At 37.7% G+C, this 20,866-nt stretch overlaps 1 protein-coding gene across 4 annotated transcripts in view; it reads left to right on the top strand.

Moving 5' to 3' along the window:
- The window catches only part of ETFA (electron transfer flavoprotein subunit alpha), a 76,925-nt gene that overhangs the window by 55,569 nt on the left and 490 nt on the right, over positions 1-20,866 (top strand). For 2 of the 4 annotated variants that reach the window (XM_006932340.5, NM_001287554.1), the window contains exons 10-11: positions 6,111-6,176; positions 13,838-13,918. In XM_006932340.5, coding sequence (XP_006932402.1) covers positions 6,111-6,176; positions 13,838-13,918 — 147 coding nt within the window. The remainder of the gene's footprint in view (positions 1-6,110; positions 6,177-13,837; positions 13,919-20,866) is intronic. The other 2 variants (XM_006932341.5, XR_006598703.1) reach the window with 1 other exon arrangement.

The raw sequence follows: 20,866 nt of genomic DNA, 5'->3' as shown, positions 1-20,866 counted from the left end.
TGCTGATATACTTTGCCCTTTTTTGGTGTTTTGTTCCAAGTATTTTGTGTGTGTGTGTGTGTGTGTGTGTGTGTGTGTGTGAGAGAATATTCTGGCCATGTTGATTCCACAGGTTGGTTAGATTTCTGTAAAAGTATTTTAAGACTGTATTGTAGTCATCTTTCTGTTTATCAGACATGCAGGTTTATCAGTAAGCTAGGACCAGTAAAACCTGCATTTAATAGTGTGTGTGTTTATTTTATTTATTTGTTTTGAGAGGGAAAGAGAGTGGGGAAGGGAAAGAGAGAGAATCCCAAGCAGTCTCCCTGCTGTCAGTGCAGAGGCTAATACAGGGCTTGAACTCATGAACCATGAGATCATGACCTGAACTGAAATGAAGAGTCAGGTGTGGAGCACCTGGGTGGCTCAGTTGGTTAAGCGTCCAACTTCAGCTCAGGTCATGATCTCATGGTTCATGGGTTTGAGCCCAGCATCCAGCTCTGTGCTGATAGCCTAGAGCCTGCCTTGAAATCTCCCTCCCTCTCTCTCTCTCTCTCTCTCTCTCTCTCTCTGACCTCCTCCACTTGTGCTGTCTCTCAAAAATAAATAAGCATTAAAGAAAAAAAAATTTAAGAGTCAGGTGCTCAGCTGACTGAGCCACCCAAGCTCCCCTTGTTCCAAGTATTTTTAAATTTATATTTAAACATTTTTTTAAAAACTCAGATTATTTAGATACTTTTTTTTGGAAAAGTATGAGTTTTTAAGGATAGATTTTTTAGGTCCTTCTAGAGTTTTAAGAAATATATTACTTATGAGAGGACAAAACTTGATAGTTTCTTTTCAGAATAAAAATTAACTGTATTAAGCCAGTAGTTTTCGTGTGCTTTTGGTTTTCCTGTAATAGTCCACACTACCTGAAATTTGATGGACTTTTGTCATCATTTATGACACTATTGGCTGCTCTTTTGTTTAATCTTGATGCCTCTCATGCTGGTCTTCAGCTTTGTTATACTACTGACTTTTCCTTTTCTTTCTCTTTCAAAGTTTAAAACAACCTATAAATGCTCTTATTCTGAGCCAATACAAGCAAAGCAGACACGTAAAACTAAAGTCGTTTTATCTGTAGCTCTCCTTTCAGACCATGTGCTACAGTACCTTTGTAGAGTGTACAAGAAAGTTCTTTAGCTTATTCTAAAATTATCTTGGATCTGTGCTATCCAGTACGGTAACCACTAAACTACATGTGGCTGTTGGACACATGAAATGTAAATTAGTCTGAATTGAGATTATTATTAAAATTAGTTTCACCTGTTTTTTATTTTATTTAATGTGGCTAATAGAAATTTTAAAATTAAATATGTGGCTCACACTATGTATCTTTTTTGGATTTAACAACATTAGACAAAAATTGGCGTTAGACAAAAATCACAATGTGTAAGTCAGAGACCACTTTCTCCTTAGCTTCTGCACTAAAATCCTCTGGAGAGTAGGACTCAGATAACACCCCTTGAATTCCAGGTTTCCTGCACAAGGTTTGGGTTAAGCAGGAGTGATGTTAGTACATTCTTTCTGAAGAAAGTAACTGAAATTCAAATAATCTACCAGAGAATATTCTGGCCATGTTGATTCCACAGGTTGGTTAGATTTCTGTAAAAGTATTTTAAGACTGTATTGTAGTCATCTTTCTGTTTATCAGACATGCAGGTTTATCAGTAAGCTAGGACCAGTAAAACCTGCATTTAATAGCTTATTTTGTCTGAAGGACTAAGGGAGCCAGAGTAGATGGGATAAGCTGCAAAAGTGGGCTCCTCTTGGGCAGAAGATAGAATTGACTACAGAGCAGTGTCATCCCCTGACCTTTTCATTTCTCAGTGGCAGATACTGAAAGCATTTGCACAAGAGACCAGAGCTCTGTCATACTTTGATGTTTTTTCCCTTAGCTTGGATTATAGATTTTTATTACTTTACCTTAACCTATGTTGCTAGATTGTGAGCTTCTTGAGGACATGGGACAAAGAATCATAGTTGTCTTTATAGCCCCTATAAAGTATAACAGCAGTATCAACAACTATGAAGTCATAGTTAACTCTCAACTTTTTAGTCTCTCAACTTTTTCCTGTTATGGCATACTTAGAAAATTACAGTATTTGTACCACAGAGAATTTTGGCTTCCCTGTGCTTCTAGTCTATACAACTTTTTTGTATGAATTAGGAGAAAAGTACCCCTTTCTCAAGTTACTTTACTGCCATCTGTTGGAAAATTATTGTAATAAATATGCAGTTCTGTAATGACTATAAGTGATGGCTCCCTCCAGAGCTGTTCAGTGTACATAGTACATAGTATATAGTACATAGTTGCTCAGCTGTACATAGTAGCCTTGAGATTACCTCAGGAGCCCACCTGGCCAATGAGTGGGCTGAGAAAATCAATATTTGAGCATACCTGAAGGCACATCAGTGTCTTGGGAAACTAGATACTATGCCAAGGACTGAAGCCTCACAGTACCCTTTGAAGTAGGGTTCTTATAATTCCAGTTTTTCAGGTGAGCAAGCTGGGGCATAGGCTAAATAGCTGGCCCACAGTCACAGGTCTACTAGGTGGCTGAACTGGAATTTAAACCTAGGCAATGAAATTCTAGAGCCTAGGTTCTTAATCATAGTGATATACTCCTCTTGTAAACCTTTGTTAAACCACACTGGATGCAGCACTTTCCAAGCCCTATTCCTGTTTTCATCTCAGCCCACTGTAAGGTATTTTAGAGCCCTGCCCCTGAATTCTTTTGTTGAGCCTGTAGTTGTAGTCTTTTTTAGGTTTTGACAAGAGAAGAGTAATTTGTGCTTTCTCCTACTGGTCCTTGTTTCTGTTGAAGTGAATGCCATCCCTTCTTTCTATTTCAGAATAACCTCTGGTCCTCTTACCACCCTGGTGGCTTTCTTTTTTCCCACAGTCCCATCCCCATTCTTCATTTGCAGAATGACCATCCCAAACTGCTGCCAGCTCATGTAGGTTGATCTAGTCTCACTTCTAGATTCTCTCCCTTTGTTAAGGCTGCTAGGATTTTATCTCCAGAACTACCCCTCCCTACTTCTGTGTCTGTTCCTTTCTTTAATCCTACCTTTTTTTGAACCCTTAATTGCTGTTCTTCCCTCCAAGTCACCTCTCATTTTCTCTCCAAACTATCTTACTTACTATCTGATTTTAGAAGGAAAGTGCCTCAGGGCAGGGATTGCCTTGTTATGTTGTGAAGCAGTGTCTAAAGTGCTCCATAAATTAGCATCTGTGGAGAGTTTTATACATACTAATTATTATTATTGAAATACAGAAATGCTTTCTGAGCCATGAGGAAGCATCCTAAGATAATAGTCTAATTGCCTGTACATGTTTTTTAAAAAAGAAGAAAAAAGTCTCTCTTCCTGCCTCAGAGAGCTATCAGATCTCAGAACAGAAGCCCAAATCCCAGGACTCTTTCTGATTATTATTTCAATGCTTTTATATTTATTCAGAGAACCATGTTTGTAAGACAGTAAAATAAGATCCCATTGGTCATGTGAACCTATTTGGACCACTTATACTGGTCAGAGAGGCAGGAATGGCCCCTTGGTTTGCTTTGGCCCAGAATCTTTTATTTCCTTAGTGACATTTATGGTTAAAGTCAATGGTATTCATATCTCATGGGGTTTAAAGTAAATTTCATTTATATTTATGTAGATGTTTACTGCCAGGATGATCATTTTTATTAGCATTTTATGATGCAAATGGAGAAGCTTTTAAGACTTGTTGAATTTTAATGTAGACATGTATGTTAGAAGGACTCATTTACAGAATTATTGATCCTTTACAATGCTTGCTTTGAGAATACACTTGGAAGAGTGGTTAGTGAGACAGTTTTCTATCTGTACGTTTGTCTTTCTAAATAACTTGCTTTATAAATCTTATTGTCCTGGTTTTCCTGAATGTGAGATTTATTAGTAAGTGTATTTTGATTAACAATTTAATGAATGATCTTTTGTGAAAAAAATGCTAGTCAAAATAAACTGAAATGGTGTTAAAATTATCATTTGAAGTTACCTGTAAATCTTTAATAAAAAAGTGGTGCTTTTTCAAAGAAAAGAAGCTTGTTGACCACTCCATGCCTGATCATATATTATATATATATATATATAGATGAGATATATACATCACATATATATGAGATGTATATACCTCATCTATATCTATATCTGTATCTATCTGTATAGATAGATTGTTGGGATTGGGATTGTTTTTTATCCTTTCCCATACATTTTACTTCCTGCAGCCTAAGACAGTCTTTTAGGCCAAATTGCACTTACTTATCTTTATAGAGCAAGTTGAATTGGGAAACAAGCCCACATAATTTTTAGATGATTTAACTTACTTTGGGGATTAAGTTGTTTCCTTTTACAGGGTACACAGTGGTACCTTGCTGCTCTAGAAGCAGTTGGACAATTTATGCCTTTAAAGATAAGACCCGGGGGATATACCATCCCCTGGCCTGGTCCTGCTGGAAAGAGTTAATAGATTTCAAGCTGCATAAGAGCTTATGGATCATCTATTCTAGTAGTTCTTAGCTCTGGCTGCACATTAGAGTATCCTGTGGAGCTTTTTTAAGAAGCTCTAGTGTTGGGGCTGTACTGCTTCTGTTTGCAATTGGGGAAACTGAAAGAGGGAGAAATTGGCTTGTATCCAGCCACATACCACACACGCTTAGGTATTATGAAAAATCCTTATTCTCAGATCTTAGTTGAAATGCTGTCACATTTTGGAGTGAGCAGTTATTAAATTAGATCATAAGCAGTGCAGAAAACAGGGTGGGACCACCTGACACTGTCATTGACTTTGAAGTGTCTACCCAGTAATAAAACATATAAAAATAAAAAGCCACCTTCAGTGCCTTCCACCTTAATCATATTGAGGAGAGTCTTTACTGTCAGTTGTGATGAAACCGTAGTGTCAATCTGTTTACATAGTGGGTGAACCCCCCTACCCAAGGTAGGACTTGCTAGTTCAGTTTAGGTGTGGGGAAAAGCTTTTCAGTTAAAGCTTTAATTATATCCAATAGATAGAATGGAGCAGCTAAGCTCTTTTAATTAAGCACTGATTAAATTGGTTTTCCATGATAGTTTTAATTTTCAAACATGGACACTTTAAATTTTTTAGATAAGGGGACAGAGAGCAGCAGTCAGTTATCATTTTCTTTATTACTTCAGTTATTACTGGGGGTGAAGGGTTAGGAGGAAGCACAAATACTGTCATCAACATTTACTTAGAAACTACAGTCTGGGGGCCCTTTTATTAAGTGCTAGAAATACAAAGTTTACGCCTATGCCTTCAAGAAGTTTATATTCCTTACTTAGGGAGACTGTGTGTGCATGTACACATGCATATGTGTCTGTTAGAACCTCTTGAGGCTGATTTGTAGTTTTGGTTTTTCTGAATATGAAGTCTCCTAATTATCATTTTTAACAAATTTCTTTTTATGAGAAGCCAGACAAATAAGTCAAAATATATTTTAGTATGTGTTTATATGTTAATGTACATTGTGTGTATATTGTGAATGGGTATATACAGAATGATGAGTTAAAGTGTGATTATCTAAACGTAGCCCAGGGACGCCTGAGTGGCTCAGTCGGTTAAGCGCCTGACTCTTGGTTTTGGCTCAGGTCATGATCTCGTGGTTTCGGGAGTTCAAGCCCTGTGTCTGGCTCTGCGCTGGCAGTGTGATCCTGCTTGGGATTCTCTTTGCCCTTCCTCTACTCGCGCTTTCTGTAAATGAATGAATAAATAAATAGCCTAGACAAAAAGTGCTACCTCACAGGAAATTGTGAGATTAAGTGAAACAGGTGATGTAAAATGCTTAATATAGTGGTTGGCACATATTTAATGCTCATAGATTCTCATTATCCACATGTTTATTATTCAGAGGAAAAAGAAGACTATGGATTAGGGAGATCAGGGAAGGAGGTAAACATAATTTAAGTAATACATATTGCATCTTTTCTATTTAAAATATCTTCAGTCTGAGACCTGAATTGCTAATAGCACATACTGTGGAAGATACAATATAATATATATAATTATGTATTAATGATAATGGTCTCTTTTGTTTCAGGAGCTTTATATTGCTGTAGGAATATCTGGAGCCATCCAACATTTAGCTGGGATGAAAGACAGCAAGGTAACTACACAATAATAATGATCCTAAAAGAAAGATTTTTATATTTTAAAATTTTGGTTTCACTCTGTTTCCATATAGTTATACAGTGTATGTAAGTTCAGCCATTCAGATTAACATTTCTTTCAGGAACTGAAAGAAGTACAAGCTGCTGTTCACTGATTGAAGGTGTACCATTGGTAGGAGAGGCAGTGACATGTCAGGAAAAAAAAGTGTGACCCTGAGTCCCAGCTTTGCTACTAGCTTACCACATGATGTGTCCTGTCTGCACCTCTGTTCTTTGCCTAACACAGGTGTTGGTTGATGATGTCTGAGGTCCCTTTCAGCTCTGAAATTAGTGGATAGAAAATTTAGGGTGAAAACAGCTTGATGAGGTTCTGACCATCTAACTAGTTTATGAGATTTCTCATCCCTGATTCTCTGTCTGCTTTACCCTGGTCCCCTAAAAGTCCCACCCTCATATGTCAGCACAGCTCCTCTTCTCAGGCTGTTACTAAAGTGTGACGGACGCATTTGGAGTTGGAGCATCTTAATATCTGAGTAATTGTTAAAAATACAGGATGTAGAGGAAACACTTGATTTTAAATTGCTGCTTGGACTGTGTCGGGAAGTCCTGTGTAATGACTCTGTGAACATATATTTCAGAATATGACACATTAATTCATGCATACGAATGTACAGTTTGAATTATGAACTTAGTCTTTCATGAAGACAGAGATGCTTCTGGCACTCTGGCTTTTATGCATTCAGATGGAAGTTTGATATAAAAGGTAATAAAACTTTTAACAGGTTTAACTTCTAACTTGAAAAAAATGCATCCACTACCTCCTTGTAACCTCTAAATGAATTGGCCCAAAACCAGTCAGATTTCACAGTTGGATGGCAGGTTTCTTTACTGAGATATGAAAACAAGCAGTGCCAATGGGGAAAATGTTATTGCTGCATTAAAGAAAAAAAAAACACTCTAGTACAGTAACCTTAAAAAATACTTTTAGCTGGGCCAGTTCAGACATATCTAATTCTGCTTCTCTAAAATAAAAGATTCTTCCTGCCAAGAAGTTCCTGGTAAAAATTGTCATCCCATGCCAGCAGGACTAGCTTGCAGGAGAGATGGAGTAGCTAGTATATGTTAAAGCAAAAAGGGAACAATTGAAGTAAGGAGACCAGTGTTTGGGAACAATCTATAAGAAGAAATTTGAGCCAAGAGTTTGTCTGTTTATGCAGTCAACAAATATTTATTAAGCACTTAGTTTGTACCAGATGCTGGGGATGCTTAAATGAAAAAGGCATAGCCCTTGTCATCAGTGCCTTATGTGGGAAACACAACAAATTTTGGTTAAGGTCAAAAATGGGATATTAGAGTAATTGGTTTATGTCTGATAATCACACTGCATACAAGCTACAGTTTTAATTAGCATCATGGTATAGTTTAGAGAATATGAGATTTGGTCGTTATATCAAATAGTCACTGTAATGAAAGCACTTTTTGAACTATATATGTATTAATTTCATTGAATACAATCTGTGCTTTAAAAGTTGTGTAAGGAAGGGGAGCATTCTTAAATACTTTAGTGGTTCCTTGCCCACAGTTGTGTGCTCTTGCTTTAAAAATAACTGCTATACAGTAGGAATGAAAAAGCTTTCAGATGATTAAACTGTCAGGTGTTTGACTAGGTGGCCTCCAGGAAAATCATTAACCATCATTAATTAAATAAATCTCTGCTAGTTGCTGTGAAGCAGGCTTACATATTCCCAGAAGAGAAACACCTCCATACAAATCAAATGCTTGTGATTCAAAATGTTAGTCCTTGTGACTTTGGATTTAAGGTTCATATTGAAACCATCATTTATTGTCTTTGACCACACATGTTTCTCTGGAATAGTAGTTACCTGGACTGCACTGTGCTCTAGTCTCAGATATTCTGGAATATTTTCATCTCTTTGAGGGACCCTAGAGGAATTACACATATGTCATAGAGCCTATATTTTAAGCCAGCCTATATATCAAAGTTCTTCTAAAATGTGTTCCAGCTGTTTTCATGTGATAGAGTAATAGGCATTAGAAACTTAATTTTACTTCTAGAGAAATGAATTATTATAATCTATTAAAATAACACCACATTAGGGGCGCCTGGGTAGCTCAGTCGGTTAAGTCTCCACCTCTTGATTTCCACTCGGGTCATGATCTCTCCATTTGTGATATTGAGCCCTGCATCAGGCTCCTTGCTGATTTTATTTTATTATATTGGCTTCTTGGGATTCTCTCTCTTCCCCTCCCCCACGTGCACATGTTCTCTAAATAAATAAACATTTTTTTTTAAAAGCAAACATTTTTTTAAAGCATTAGAATCAAATATTAGAGTCAATACTTATTTTGAGAGTGAGTGCACACGTGTACACGTGTGCATGAGTGCAGAGAGAGGGATACACAGAATCAAGCAGGCTCTGGGCTGCCACTGCAGAGCCCCATGTGCGGCTGGAACTCACAAACTGTGAGATGATGACCTGGAGCCAGTATCAAGAGTTGGACGCTTAACCGACCGAGTCACCCAGGTGCCCCTAGAGTCAAAACTTTAATTGCAGTGGTGTTAGAAGCACCTATGGAGAATACCAAACACTTTGTAACATATACGTAAATCTGTTATTAATAAATTGGATAATTGGTAAATGCAGCACCTTTTTGTGTGACTATTTCTCCTTAATCTGTTACTAATTGGTCATTATAATCCTTCATGTTAAAAATTCTTGTAGGAGATAAGAGGACCTTTTGGTAGTTCTTGTAGGAGACATAGTAATTTATTATATTATATTTGCTGCATACCTAAGGACTTAAACCTTTTTGTTTTAAAGTTCCTTACTAACAGGCTGACTAGATAACTTCTGTATTGTAATAAAGACCCAGGATAATAATTTAAAAATAGTAAGTGGAATGCAGTATATGGAAGATAAATAGTTTGAGCTACAAACTATATGAATTAGGGTGTGTATTTTTTCTGGTTTTGTTTTTGTCTTTTTTTTTAAGTTGAAATCCAACATTTAAAATCACAAGTTTAGGAACACCTGGGTGGTTCAGTTGGTTAAGCGTCTGACTCTTGATTTCGGTTCAGGTTTGATTTCACAGTTGTGAGATCAAGTCCTGCATCCAACTCTGTGCTGAGCGTGGAGCCTGCTTGAGATTCTCTCTCTCTCTGTCCTTCCCAGACATGCACATGTGCACATGCTCTCTCTCTTTCAAAAATAAAAAAACCCCGCATTTAAATTTATATATTGTTAACAGGACATAGAAGATATTAATCATTTTATAAGTGAAATAAGCTAAAGGTTGACTAATCATAATAAATATCTAATGATTTAATAAAGTAGACTTCTAGCTATCATATTGAATAAAACACACCAAACATAAGGTACTTAATTTTTCATTCAAAGGTTTTATTCAGTGTATCTAAAGTTTTTTGATAAACTGCAGAACTTTTCAGTTACCTTTTGTTTAAGTCAGATTATTGAAGTATAATTTATATATAGTAAAATTCAACTTTTTAAGTGTACTCTACTTAAAATTCTGTGGTAAAATACACATAAAATTTACTATCTTTACCTTTTTTAGTGTAGAATTAAAAATTGTGTACACATTGTCAGTGATATTAAATTATTCATAATGTTGTGCAACCATCACCACCATCCAATTCCAGAATTCTTTTCATCTTGTAAAATGAAACTCTGTACCCATTAAACAATAAGTTCCTAATTTCCCCCCATACCTCCCACCTCCTGATAACCACAGTTGTTATACTTTCTGTCTCTATGACTTTGACTATTCTGAGTACCTCAGATAAGTGGAATCATCACATATATTTGTCTTTTTGTGACTGGCTTATGTCACTTAGCGTATGTTGTTAGTGTTCATCCATGGTGTAGCATATGTCAGAATTTGCTCCTTTTCTGGGCTGAATAATATTCTGTTGTATCTGTATAACACATTTGGCTTATGTATTTATCCATTGATGGACACTTGGGTTGCTTCCATATTTAGGTATTGCAAATAATGCTACTGTGAACATGGGTGTGCAAATATGTCTTTGAGCCCTGTTTTAATTTCTTTTCAGCATATACCCAGAAAGTGGTATTGCTGGATCACATGGCAGTTCTACTTTTAATTTTCTAAGGAACTGCCATAATGTTTTCCACAGTGGTTGTACATTTCACATTCCCACCAATGGTGTACAAGAGCTCCAATTTTCCACATTCTTGCCAATACTTGTGGCTATATATATTTTTTAATAGTAGCCATTCTAATGAGTGTGAGGTGATATCTCATTGTAGTTTTGATTTGCATTTCCCTAGTGATCAGTAATGTGGAACGCCTTTTCATGTGCTTATTTGGCTGTTTATGTATCTTCTTTGGAGAAGTGGTTATTCAGGTTGTCTTTTTGAATAGGCTTATTTGGGGTTTTTTTGTTCAGCTTAGAAGTTTTATTAAAAAATATTCTGTATATTAATCCCTTTTCCAATGTATGATTTGCAAATATTTCTCCCTTTCTCTGGATTGATTTTTTACTCTGTTTATAGTGTCTTTTGATTCACAACATTTAAAAATTCCCATGAAGTTCAGTTTGTCTTTTTTTCTATTATTGCTTATATGTTTGATGGACTATCCAAGAAATTATTGTCAAAAACAATGTCATGCAGCCTTTCCTCTGTGTTTTCTTCTAAGAGTTTTATAGTTTTAGTTAGGTCTTATGCTTAAATCTGTGATCCATTTTGAGTTACTTTTTGTTTTGGTATTAAGTGTCCCAACTTTATCGAGTTTTCCCAAAACCATTTGTTGTAAAGGCTCTCCTTCTGCATTCAGTGGTCTTGACACTCTTGTCAAAAATCGTTTGACCATATATGTGAGTGTCTATTTCAGAGCTCTCTCTATTCTATCCCGTCCGTCTGTATGTGTGTCTTTATGCCAGTACCACACTGTTTTAATTACTGTATCTTTGTAGTAAGCTTTGAAATCAGGAAGTATGGGTCCTCCATCTTTGCTCTTTTTCTAGATTGTTTTAGCTATTCAGTGTCCCTTGAGATTCCATATGACTTTTAGGATAGGTTTTTTTAATTTCTGCAAAAAGAATGTCATTGGAAGGACAGTTTTGATGGATATAAAATTTGGGGTCAACAATTTTTTTCTTTTAGCATTTTGAATATATCAATCAGCTCACTGCCTTCTGGTCTCCAATATTTCTGATGAGAAATCTGCCAATATTGAGGATCCCTTGTATGTAATGAGTCTCATGTCCCTGTTTTCAAGATTCTGTTTTTATCTTTGGCTTTTGAAAGTTTGACTATAATGTGTCTTGTGTGGGTCTCTTTGAATTCATCTTTCTTGGAGTTTGTTGAACATCTTGGATGTTTATATTAATGTCCTTCATCAAATTTAGGAAGTTTTCAGCCACTGTTTCTTCAATTCTTTCTGCCTCTTTTTCTTTCTTCTGGGTCTCCCACAGTACATATTTTTGTTTGTTTGTTGTTGGCCCACAGGACCCTTCACTTTTCTTTAATCTTTTTCTTTCTATTCTAAGGACTTGATAATTTTCATTGTCCTACTTTCTTTTTAAAAAAATTTTTTTAAATGTTTATTTGTTTTTGAGAGAGACAGAGTGCAAGTGGGGGAGGGGACAGAGAGAGAGGGAGACACAGAATCCAAAGCAGGCTCCAGACTCTGAGCTGTCAGCACAGCCCGATGCAGGGCTCAAACCCACAAACTGCGAGATCATGACCTGAGCCAAAGTTGGATGCTTAATTGACTGAGCCGCCCAGGCGCCCCTCCATTGTCCTACTTTCAGGTTTGCTGATTCTGTCTTCTGCTTGTTCAGATCTGCGTTTGAGTCTCTCCAGTGAATTTTTTATTTCAGTTATTATATTTTACATCTCCAGAATTTTCTTTTTGGTTTCTCTTTAAATTTCGCCTCTTTTTTGATATTTCCATTTTGTTCATACATTGCTAGCTTGACTTCCTCCACATCTTTATGATTCTTTGAGCATCTTTAAAATGGTTGTTTTAAAGTCTTTCTATGGTAGGGCTGCCTTTGGATCTTTTACATTAAAAAAATTTTTTTTAATGTTTATTTATTTTTTAGAGAGAGAGAGACAGAGCATGAGTGGGGGAGGAGCAGAGAGAGAGAGGGAGACACAGAATCTGAAGCAGGCTCCAGGCTCTAAGCTGTCAGTACAGAGCCTGACACCGGGCTCGAACTCACCAACCATGAGATCATGACCTAAGCTGAAGTCGGACACCCGGACGACTAAGCTACCCAGGCACCCCGGATCTTTTTCATAGGCAATTTCTCCTGATTTTATTTTATTTCTTTTGCCTTTGAATGGAATTTTCCTTGATTTTTTTTCCTGTTTCTTAGTATGTCTTGTGATTTTGTTGTTGTTGTTGAAAACTGGATATTTAAATCTGATAATATGGTATTCCTGTTAATCAGATTCTCCTCCTTTCCCAGGGTTTGCTGTTTGTTTTTAAAAAAAAAATTTTTTTTTAACATTTATTTATTTTTGAGACAGAGAGAGACAGAGCATGAATGGGGGAGGGTCAGAGAAAGAGGGAGACACAGAATCCAAAACAGGCTCCAGGCTCTGAGCTGTCAGCACAGAGCCCTATGCGGGGCTTGAACTCAGCGGGGCTTGAACTCACGGACCGGACCCTGAGATCATGACCTGAGCTGAAGTCAGACGCTTAACGGACTGAGCCACCCAGGCGCCCCGCTGTTTGTTTTTATTTATCGTTCTTTTTTGATTGTTGTAGGCTCTTTGCCAAAGATTAACCTGAGGTATAAATTTAAGGTCTTTTTGTGTCCTTTCTCAGCCTGAATGTGTGGCCAATTTGTAATTTTCCCTGTATCAGCAGTTGCTTTTGAGGAAAAGAGAACAATGAAGGGAGGCAGCAGAAGTGCTTTAAGGCTTTAAATCCCCTGGAGGTAACTTTAGCCAGAGTAGGGGAGGGACTTGCAACAGTGGGGAAGTGCAACAGCCATGGCCATCCTCCTCTTTGTATGCATCTCTTTGATCAGAAACAGCAGTCAGTAACCAAAGCACTGGTCCCCCAGTAGTTGGGGGACAAGAGTTCTTTTTGCCCACTCTTATTCCTGCAGGCTGTGTGCAAGCTGCTCCAGGAATATGTGCACAGCTGCTTGCCACTGGGGGTGAGGACTGTTACTGCACTAAAGAGCTGCAGTTTACTTTGCAAGCCATGCCCTGGAAGTTGCAAGCTCCAAGAGTTCCAAAATGGTTACATTAGACAGATTCTGCCAGTGCAGTTGTTAACAGTCTAGATGGGGAGACAGATTGCTGATGCTTCCTACTTTGCCATCTTCCCAGAATCCTCTCCTCTGATTTATTACTTCCTAAAATATTTTCTTTCCATAAGTCAGAGAAGAACTTAGAAAAATAATGGTTTAAAATCTTTTAAAATACTGTGATGGGCTAGTGGGGAGTGGGAGATAATTTTGTTATGTGCCAACCCAGAAATTTATAAATTTACAATATTGGCACAAATGAATCAGATTAATCTTATTTGGTAGACATTTTTAACCATATAAATTTGTTGTTGGGAATGTTAAAATACAGCCATCAATCTATATGTTTTCTTGATAAAGGCCAAACTCTTTATTTCACAGACAATTGTGGCTATTAACAAAGACCCAGAAGCTCCAATTTTTCAAGTGGCAGATTACGGAATAGTCGCTGATTTATTTAAGGTAAGCTGGCCATCAGAGAGGTGGCTGTTACCTAGCTTGTCATCCAAGAACCTTTTAGAGTTGGTAGAAAAGAGGCTATTATAGGAAAATCTTGTATGTGTGTGTACTATGTGTCTTTATATATTAATACATTTACCAGTTTTGAGCTACTTAAAGTGAAGTTGTCCTGATAAATACATGACATTTATATAAAGTGTTATAACTTTCCCTTTAAGAGGGAGTCCATTGGGGCCATTTCTGTTTTTCGTACTAACTTTTCCTCCCACTGGTATATCTTAGTGGTCAAATGACTGCCGTTAATTACTGTTCTTATGGGGGCTCCTGGTTGGCTCAGTGGGTTAAGCTTCCAAATCCTGATTTCAGCTCAGATCATGATCTTATGGTTCCTGGGTTCGAGCCCCACATAGGGCCCTGCGCTGGTGGTACAGAGCCTGCTTGGGATTCTTTCTCTCCAGTCTCTCTCTCTGCCCCTACCCCGCTTGCTCTCGCTTTCAAAATAAATAAACTTTAAAAAATGAAAAAAAGAGGTAATCCATATTGTCTTTAAAATATCCACATGACTTTTGGCATCTCGTGTGCATAGTTAGTACACAATGTGAAGTGATTCAGGTAATTATAACCTAGAATCATATTTGACAGGTACCTTAAAGAAATTCACATCAAATACCCTCATTCAGAAATTTGCCAACAATGCTACAGCTTTTCAGGGAAAGAGGGGGCATTCAAGTCCATTTTATCTGACTCAACAAGTATGCTCTGCTTGAGAGTTAAAGGCCTTCCTAACCTGATAAATGTAGGGAGAACACTTATTTCCCACTCTTCATTGTCTTCACTGTTTTGAGTGTTCTTTCCACCCTGCCACCACCCCTGTAGTTACCCTACCCATGAGTGAAATTACTTTAGTGATATTGATGTGCACCTGATACTCATTTGGCCACATTTAAAGGTGATAGCTCATGCATGGCCTAACTGCTTTTTGTCCCTCAGGGCCTGCCTACAAACTTCTAGGTTGCCTAGAAGTGCAGAAAGCACTCATGCAGGCATTGAGGCTCTGAAAGTAGCATCTAGCCCAGGGAGAAGTCGGTTTGCTAGAGTGAGGAACCCCTTGCACAGAATTATAGTGAGCTACCGTGGGCCTTAATAGAGAGGCTGCAGCCTGAGAATAGAGCCAGGGTGGTCCTCTTGGCAAGAGGATTGGCCCATTACCACGGCTCCACTAACAGTGTATATGATCCAGATAAACTAATGAGTGTATTTTGAGAACACGTCTAAACTGTGAAGTATGTGTTCATAGGGCATCCTTCACCTCAGGAGCGCCCCCCACCCCATCCCTCAAAGGGCCTGTATCTTGCCCTGGAAGAGTACAGCCCCACTTCAGTGATCCTGGGGTCCTATAATTGAAATTTAGGATTTAGGTAGTTCTTCTGCAATTGTTACTTGGCCCAGCTGTGTAAGAACAATATATATAAGTTTTAAGTTTATTATGTTGAGAGAGAGAGAGAGCTAGCGCGCACATGCGTGGGTGAGTAGGGGAAGGGCAGAGAAAGAGGGAGAGTCCCAAGCGCAGAGCCCGACGTGGGGGTCAACCTCACAAACCGTGAGATCATGACTTGAGCTGAAATCAAGAGTCCGATTCCTAACCAACTGAGCCACCCAGGAGCCCCTGTAAGAACAGTAATTAATGGCAGTCATTTGACCACTAAGATATGCCAGTTGGAGGAAAAGTTAGTGTGAAAAACAGAAATTTTTTGTATCTCTGTACAAGGATAACTTTGTTCAAGTACCAAGCATTTAGCTCCAGTGAGAAGGGGTAGAGGGGTAAAGACCTTTTAAATAAAAAATATGAAATTAAACACTTCTGAACCCTATCCATGTATTGTGTTGACACATTTGCAAACAGACATCTACTGTAGTTTGCCTTTTATTTTTCTTCAAGAGAATATTTTAATAAATTTGCAAGTTGTTTTGTTTATGTTTTTCTGTTAGCGTATTGTATATTGCAACCTACAGACAGGGCTTCCTTGATAAATGGATGAAGTATTAGTTGGAAATTTGTGATGTTTATACGGTGGACACCTGCCTTGGGGCAGGAGCATCTTTGTAGCAATTACTGATGGAATGGTATCACACACACTGTGCTTCTTGCATTTAGGGGAGCTCCCAGGTTTGACATGAGAGAGAGACAGAGAGGTATGTGAGCGAGTGAGAGCTTGTGTGTGCTGAGAGAGGTATCTTGTTGAGAGAGTCCTAGGATAGTAGAAGTGGAAAGGGACCTCAAGAATCATTCAGTTAGACGATTTCCAACTGGAGATTCTCAAGCTGTTCTTGGTGTTTTAAGAAGCCTACATTTGATAATGTGTTTGGACTAAGACCTAACGTTTATTTGCTTTTAGCTAGAATTATATTAAGTTAGTGATTATCTCATCCTGCTCCGAAGTTCTGAAGCACAGTTATATATACCTTTAATTAATATAAAGGGAGGAAAGTTAATCCTTTAAAAAGCAGTCTGATTAGATTATAAAATATCAAAAATATTGCTTGGGGGGCACCTAGCTGGCTTGGTTGGTAGAGCATGTGACTCTTGATCTCGGGATTGTAAGTTCAAGCCCCATGTTGGGTATAGAAATGACTTAAAAATAAAATCTTTAAAAAAAAATTACTGCTTGAGTTGCAGCTTCCCATTAGCTACTACATGTATAACACAAATGAGTCATGTTCTTTTTTAAATTGTCTATGTCCCAAAGAGATGTGATTTGGGGAAGTTATGCTGCAAGTTTTTGGTACAACTAAGGCTCCTGATTCCATCCTTTTCACTCATCACCCTGCCTTCCCATCTCATCAGGGACTGCCAGGTGGTTCACCACTACTGCTCTTTAATAAATCGCAGTAAAAAGGACTGCACCTTTGGCAGACTCTGGGAACTTAGACAGTATCCATCAGATTGTTTTGTCAGTTGAAATCAGAATGAGTATAATATAGATGAATATTGTAGTAATTCCGACCGAAGAGTGGACAAGGTAGTATAGTGACTATACTCTTCAGGGTCACCCTCTGTCTTTTAAAAATCAAATATTTAAAGGTATAACAATACATAAAAGTACAATTATGCAAAATATGAGTGAGTGAGAGCATAATCTATTTCAGATTAAGACTTTAAAGAAAATACTGTAAGTCAGGGGTGCCTGCCTAGCTCAATTGGGAGAGCATGCAGATCTTGATCTCAGGGTTGTAAGTTCAAGCCCCACGTCAGGCGTAGAGATTACTTAAAAAAATAAAATCTTAAAAAAATATATCATAAGTCAAATAATAGTTATGTAAAAAGGACTTTTTTAGACTAAATTTCTGTGTAAAAATTTTAAATTTCAAACTATCACACATAGCATGACTAATAATTCTCTAAGTGATACGGTATCCACCAAACTTCATGTCTGGAGTAAATGTAAATGTAAATGTAAATTTATTCTTTAATATTTATTGTTTTATTTCACCCTTCAGTAATCATGAGTTAGAGATGACAAGTTGTTTTTTTTCTTAATATAAGAAAAATAATATGGTACAGTAGTTAAGAGCTTTAATTCAGATTCTGTCTTGGCCACATACTAGTTAAATTATCTTGGCCAATTACTTAATTTTTCTGAATGTAAGCTTCCTCAAAAGTAATATAAATAATATACTACCTACCTTACATGGTTGTATTGAAAGTTAAATGAGATTATGCTGTACCTAGTACAGTCTTGGTTAAATATTAGCCTACCTGTTTGTATTTCTTTTCATAATAGGTACATAATAGGTGTTCAATAAATGGTAAATATTATAATCGGAGTCAGAGCGACAGAGCACAGGACACCACCTGACTGGTTGTTGTTGTTGTTGTTTTTAAAAGCTTTCCTGAAATTTAATTCACAAATCATAAAGTTCACCCTTTTAAAATGCAAAGTTCAGTGAGTTTTAGTATATTCAGAGTTATGCAACCATTAGCTATTTAATTCCAGAACATTTTCTTCTCACTGAGAAGAAACCCCATACCCATTTGCAGTCACTCCCTGTTCTGCACTCTCCCCAGCCCCTGGCAACAACTAACCTGTTTTGTGTTTCTATGGATTTGCCAATCCTGGACATTTCATATAAATAGAATCATGTAATATATGGGCTTTCTGTGGTTGGCTTCTTAGCATAATGTTTTCAAGATTCATCTGTGTTGTCTCCTATATCAGCACTTTCGTTTCCTTTTAGTGCAAAATAATATCCATTGTGTGGATATGCCTCATTTTGTTTATGCATTAATCATTTGATGGACATTTGAGTTTCTACTCTTTGGCTATTATAAATGCTACTGTGAGCATTTAAGCTTTTATACATACATATAGGTTTTTATCTTGTTTGGGTATATATCTAGGAATGGAATTTCTGGGTCACTTGAAAACTCTATTTTTAGCATTTTGAAGAACTGTCAGATTGTTTTCCAAAGTGGCTGCCCCATTTTACATTTCCACCAATAATGTATATGAAGGCTCCAATTTCTCCATACACTCACTAACACTTCTTACTATCCCATCTTTTTTGTTATAGACTTCCTAATGGGTATGAAATGGTAACTTGTTGTGGTCTTGATTTGTATTTCCTTGATAGCTAATGATGATGAGCATTTCTTCATGTCTTTATTGACCATTTATAATGTATTTTCTTTGGAGATATGTCTGTGCAAATCCTTTGCCCATTTTAAAGTTGTGTTATTTGTCTTTTTGTAGTTGAGTTATAAGAGTTCTTTATATATTCTGGATACAAGTTCTTTATTAGGTATATGATTTGCAAATATTTTCTTCCATTCTGTGGGTTGACTTTTCCTTTTTTCTCTCTCCCTCTTTCTTTTCTTTTCTTTTCTTTTCTTGTCTTTTCTTTTCTTTTGCAATTTACTTATTTATTTTTATTACTGGCTTTATTAAATGAGTCATGAATCAGGCAGCATCCCATCTAACAAGTAGAGGGGAGCTCCTGTCTTTTCACTTTCTCGGTGTCCTTTGACGCATACAGGTTTATATTTTGTTGAAGTCCAGTTTATTTTTTCTTTTATTGCTGTCCTTTAGTAGGTGTCATATATGTGAAACTTTTGTCTAATCCAGTACAATGATTATAGGCCTACAAATATCTGTTCTAAGTCCCCACTTTGATTTCCTTTGGGTATATACCTTTGAATTGCTGGATAATGTGATAATTCTGTGTTTAGCTTTTCAAAGAATCTCCAAGCTGCTTTCTCTAGTGGCTGCACCACTTTACATTCAGCAGTGTGCAAATGTTCTAGTTTCTCCACATCTTTGTTAACAGCTGTTACTTTTCTTTTTTAAATATTTTAAGACAGAGAGAGAGAGAGAGCATAAGTGGGAATGGGGCAGAGAGAGAGGGAGACACAGAATCCAAAGCAGTCTCCAGGCTCTGAGCTGTCAGCACAGAGCCCGATGTGGCGCTCAAACTCATGAACTGTGAGGTCACGACCTGAGATGAAGTCGGATGCTTAACCGACTGAGCCACCCAAGCACCCCAGAATATCTTATTTTAAATGTAAATTTATTTTCATTTAGTCTTACTGAATAGAGAGCTGCCTCTACAATATCTAAAATAAAAGTAAGAATCCGGATCTTTGAGTTTGCTCAGGCTATAAGATAGTCAGTGAACCGGAGTTGGCATTTTCTTTTCCCTAAGTAAGGCATTGTGTGGTATGCCTGGAAAGTCTGAGGTTGATCTAATAAAAAAGGATATAGATGATGGACAAAGTCCTCTTAACCCTATTTTGGGTAGTGTGGCAGGGAGACGTTCTGTAAGGTTTTTAAAAATTGTGCGTTCTAACTCAGGTTAAATGTTTCATTTAAAAGAAGTTGTTGGGCTCTAGCCTATTTTTCATGAAACACGTCGGTCCCATGTGAGGCTTGTTTAGCATGTCATCTGTGTGACTGGCATAAGCTCATGGTCTCTCCACCGAGGAAAGCTGGGACAAGTGGTGCCAGCACCTAATGCTGCCCCTGAGCTAATGCCTGCTGGCTCCATGGTAAACATGGGCCTTTTAACAGGCTGGAGACAAAGTGACATTCGGAAGAAACAACATGTCGACAATTTCCTTAATAAATTTTGTACGAACACATTATTTCCACCTAATGGAAATGTAGCTCTCTTAAATAATTGAGAGGCTATATTCATCAGTGGCGAGTTCAACTGGGATCTCTCTGAGCTAGGACAGTCGACAGCCCCATGGAAGACTGGGTAATTGATGTTTTACACAAGTGGCTCGGCTAGTTTTCAGGTGGGCTCCGTGTGACCCTCCCCTGCAGTCCCCACTCACAGCCTCCTCTTGTCCAGGCTGAAAGCAGCTTCACGCTGAAAGTTCCAGTTGCAGCCCCTGAACTGCCAAGACTAAGGGTTAGTAATTAATCCATTTTAAAATGGGAGCCAACTCCGTCAGTTTTCCTGTTGACCAGACATGGCATTAGCACAACCTTTATTTTCATAAAGAATGGTGAAATTGAATGTTCAGCGTGAAGCCTGTTTTTAAGTGCAGAAAGATAGTAACGTGCTGAAGAAACAACTGTAGTGTTTGTGGAAGGAAAGATGAGTGAGCAAACGAACAATGAGAAAACAAGTGCTGGGGGGCCAGCAAGAGTCATGACTAAGGAAGAGACTTTGGTATGGACTTTGAAGGAAAGGCCAGAGTACAATAAGGGAAGGAAGAATGCCCAGAAAACATGAAGGTAAAAAATACACATTACTCTCCTCACAAAAGAAAAATTGGACTCCTGTTTCTGTGGTGCCTTTGTAAGGTTTGTGGTTGTGTCAGAAAGGTTCCTAGGCAGTGCGTGGGCCAGTGGTCCTGCCAGCCGTGTGTCTGGGTGGTTTCTCCCTGCAAACGTGTATAGTCTTCCCACAGATGGGAGGGAGGCCACCCAAGGGGGGAGTTGGGTG

The sequence above is a fragment of the Felis catus genome, chromosome B3, assembly GCF_018350175.1.
Source record: "Felis catus isolate Fca126 chromosome B3, F.catus_Fca126_mat1.0, whole genome shotgun sequence".
Lineage (NCBI taxonomy): Eukaryota > Metazoa > Chordata > Mammalia > Carnivora > Felidae > Felis > Felis catus.
This window is presented reverse-complemented; position numbering and strand designations above follow the sequence as displayed.